The sequence below is a fragment of the Dipteris shenzhenensis genome, chromosome 21, assembly GCF_047967505.1.
Source record: "Dipteris shenzhenensis isolate YYH24624 ecotype China chromosome 21, Dip_SZ_1.0, whole genome shotgun sequence".
Taxonomy (NCBI): domain Eukaryota; kingdom Viridiplantae; phylum Streptophyta; class Polypodiopsida; order Gleicheniales; family Dipteridaceae; genus Dipteris; species Dipteris shenzhenensis.
The window spans coordinates 9527570-9529736 of NC_141616.1; the positions used below are offsets into that span (position 1 = coordinate 9527570).

General features: G+C 42.1%; 1 protein-coding gene across 1 annotated transcript; it reads left to right on the forward strand.

Annotated features, from left to right (window-relative positions):
* Nucleotides 1–299: 299 nt before the first annotated feature.
* On the forward strand, nucleotides 300–830 carry LOC147888470 (16.9 kDa class I heat shock protein 1-like). The gene is made up of 2 exons (XM_087392178.1): nucleotides 300–426; nucleotides 532–830. Exons 1-2 carry the CDS (start codon nucleotides 303–305, stop codon nucleotides 813–815), a joined length of 408 nt encoding a protein of 135 aa, XP_087248304.1. The 5' UTR covers nucleotides 300–302; the 3' UTR covers nucleotides 816–830.
* Nucleotides 831–2167: the final 1337 nt, after the last annotated feature.

Below are 2167 nucleotides of genomic sequence, written 5' to 3' on the forward strand. Positions count from 1 at the left end.
GACTACGATTTGGTGGCAAAGGCTTGAGAATCAAGGCTTACAAGTCAGAGGCCCTCATACAAAATTTCTTAGTGCCTCGTACTCTTCATCACACTCAAGATGCCCACTTCATGTCCTTGTAGGCATGGGATGCCTCACATTATTATAGACAGTTGTTCTTGAAGAGAATATAGCATAATTTTGAATGATGCAATGGCTCATAAGGCTGACACCACCAGGAGCGCCCTTAAATTCTCCAAACTTAGCTCTAGAACGCACTCCTTACAAGCTCTACAAACTTGCTTGGTCTCATTCTCGAAGCCATGGATGTATCCCGCTTCGGACTCAAAGCATTCGTCCAAACCAAACTCGAAGAGACTGCTTGGGAGCCGCAAGTCGACGTAAGAGAGACGGTTGATGGTTTTACCTTCGTAGTAAACGTTCAAGGTACTCAAATCTACACGATTCTAATGAAGGATCCAACGCAAGTTGCTGGCAGATGTACTCATGTTTCCCCACGTATATTGCTGAAGGATGAAGTATGCACTGCAGGATTCGAACGGGAAGACATTCGGGTAGAAGTGGAGGACGGTCGTGTTCTACTTCTGGGTGGGACGCGCAGAAGACGTGAACAGAACCGAAAGAACCATTGGCCGCCACAAGTAGATCGGTCTGGCCTGTTTTTGTGCAGGCTTCAGCTGCCGGAGAATGCAAGCGCCGAGGGCACGAAGGCGAGCTTGAGGAATGGATTTCTCACAGTCACTGTTCCGAGAGTCGTTGTTTCAGGGGGGAAAAGGAGGCTCAAAATGAGCATTGCCCAAATCAACCTTCAATAGAACGGGGCCGAAGGATTCCTGAGTTGTAAGAAGGTAGACTACACTTTCTCTTGTGCTCAGGCAGACAGCTAACCTAGAGTTGTAAAAATATATAAGTATTGTAAACTCAACATATGAGCATATAGAGGTTCGCTTTCTCCTTGAATAAGGTGTCAAACCCAATCTGTAAACCCCTTTTAATAGTTACCTTCATCCGTCAATCAGTCGTACATAAACTTGCCAAAGCAATTTGTTCTCCCTTTAAAAAGTTCAAACCTTTTCAAGTGCAAACTGGTTTATCTCATGTTGTCAAGTCAAATAATAGTTTGAGTTCATTTGGCCCTTTTACAAGTGCAAACGAGTCTAAGTGATTATATTGTCAAAGAAAGCAGGTATGGGTTCACTTGGTCTTTTAAAAACTTTTGACCAAACTTCTTTAAAGTAATGCTACCATTGTTGATAGGGTTCTTAAATCCTACAAACACACTTTTTCTACATTGAGAACAAAGTTCTCTTTAAAAAATACACTGAGAAATCCTTGCCTCTCCTTCTATTCCCTTTTTTACCCTTGTCTTTTGATCACATAGCCACCTTTCTCTCTCTTTTTCCTTCGCCACTATGCTCCTCTCCATCTTGAAACCTTGACTTGCTTCCCAAGGCCAGGTAACACATGTGTTGATGCTCTTTTACATTAATTCAGTATTGGCTCATTGATGTATGATGTTTGATTGTTGTAACAAGTACTCAAAAGCTACCCTCTCTATATGGGCTATTCTTGCTTCCACCCTCCTTTATTCTTTTGCCTCATTGCCTTAGCTTCTAAAGTACACTTGTTCTTGGTTCATATTAGTGAAGAGTCCTAGCGGCCATGCCAGGAAATCAACAGTAGGCTATGTTGCAAAAGATAGGAAGGGATCAAAGCAAGAGGAGGTGCAAAAGCAAATGCATGAGTTACAATATGTACATATATATATAGATAAGGTTGGGAGGGGATGATGGGTTCAAGGCATTTCATGTTAATGGAGAGTTGTTTTTCAAAGGCATTCCCATGTCGATGAGTAGAAGCTGGCAATGAAGATTCTAAGAAAAGTGTAAAAAACAGTATTCAACACAATTATTTTGTCTCTTTGGTTCAAAGTGTGAGACATCCAATCTTTTACATTCCATTTTAGGCAAGGCATGCCCCAAATTGTGAGGAGAAGTGCCACATTACATGTTAGGCAAGGCACACCACCAAGGTTGCAATGAGGGAGAACCACATGGCTCGACCCTCTAGAGATCATAAAAGAATGAGTTTCCATACTGCTCCTTACCTCAGAGCTTATAAAAAACATCGGGCTAGAACAGTTGTACAAAATCTTTCCCATGGTGTC

Coding starts and splice junctions, on each gene's coding strand:
- LOC147888470 (XM_087392178.1), top strand. CDS start 303: ATGGATGTATCCCGCTTCGGACTCAAAGCATTCGTCCAAACCAAACTC. Junction 427..531: donor CTTCGTAGTAAACGTTCAAG/GTACTCAAATCT, acceptor TATGCACTGCAG/GATTCGAACGGGAAGACATT.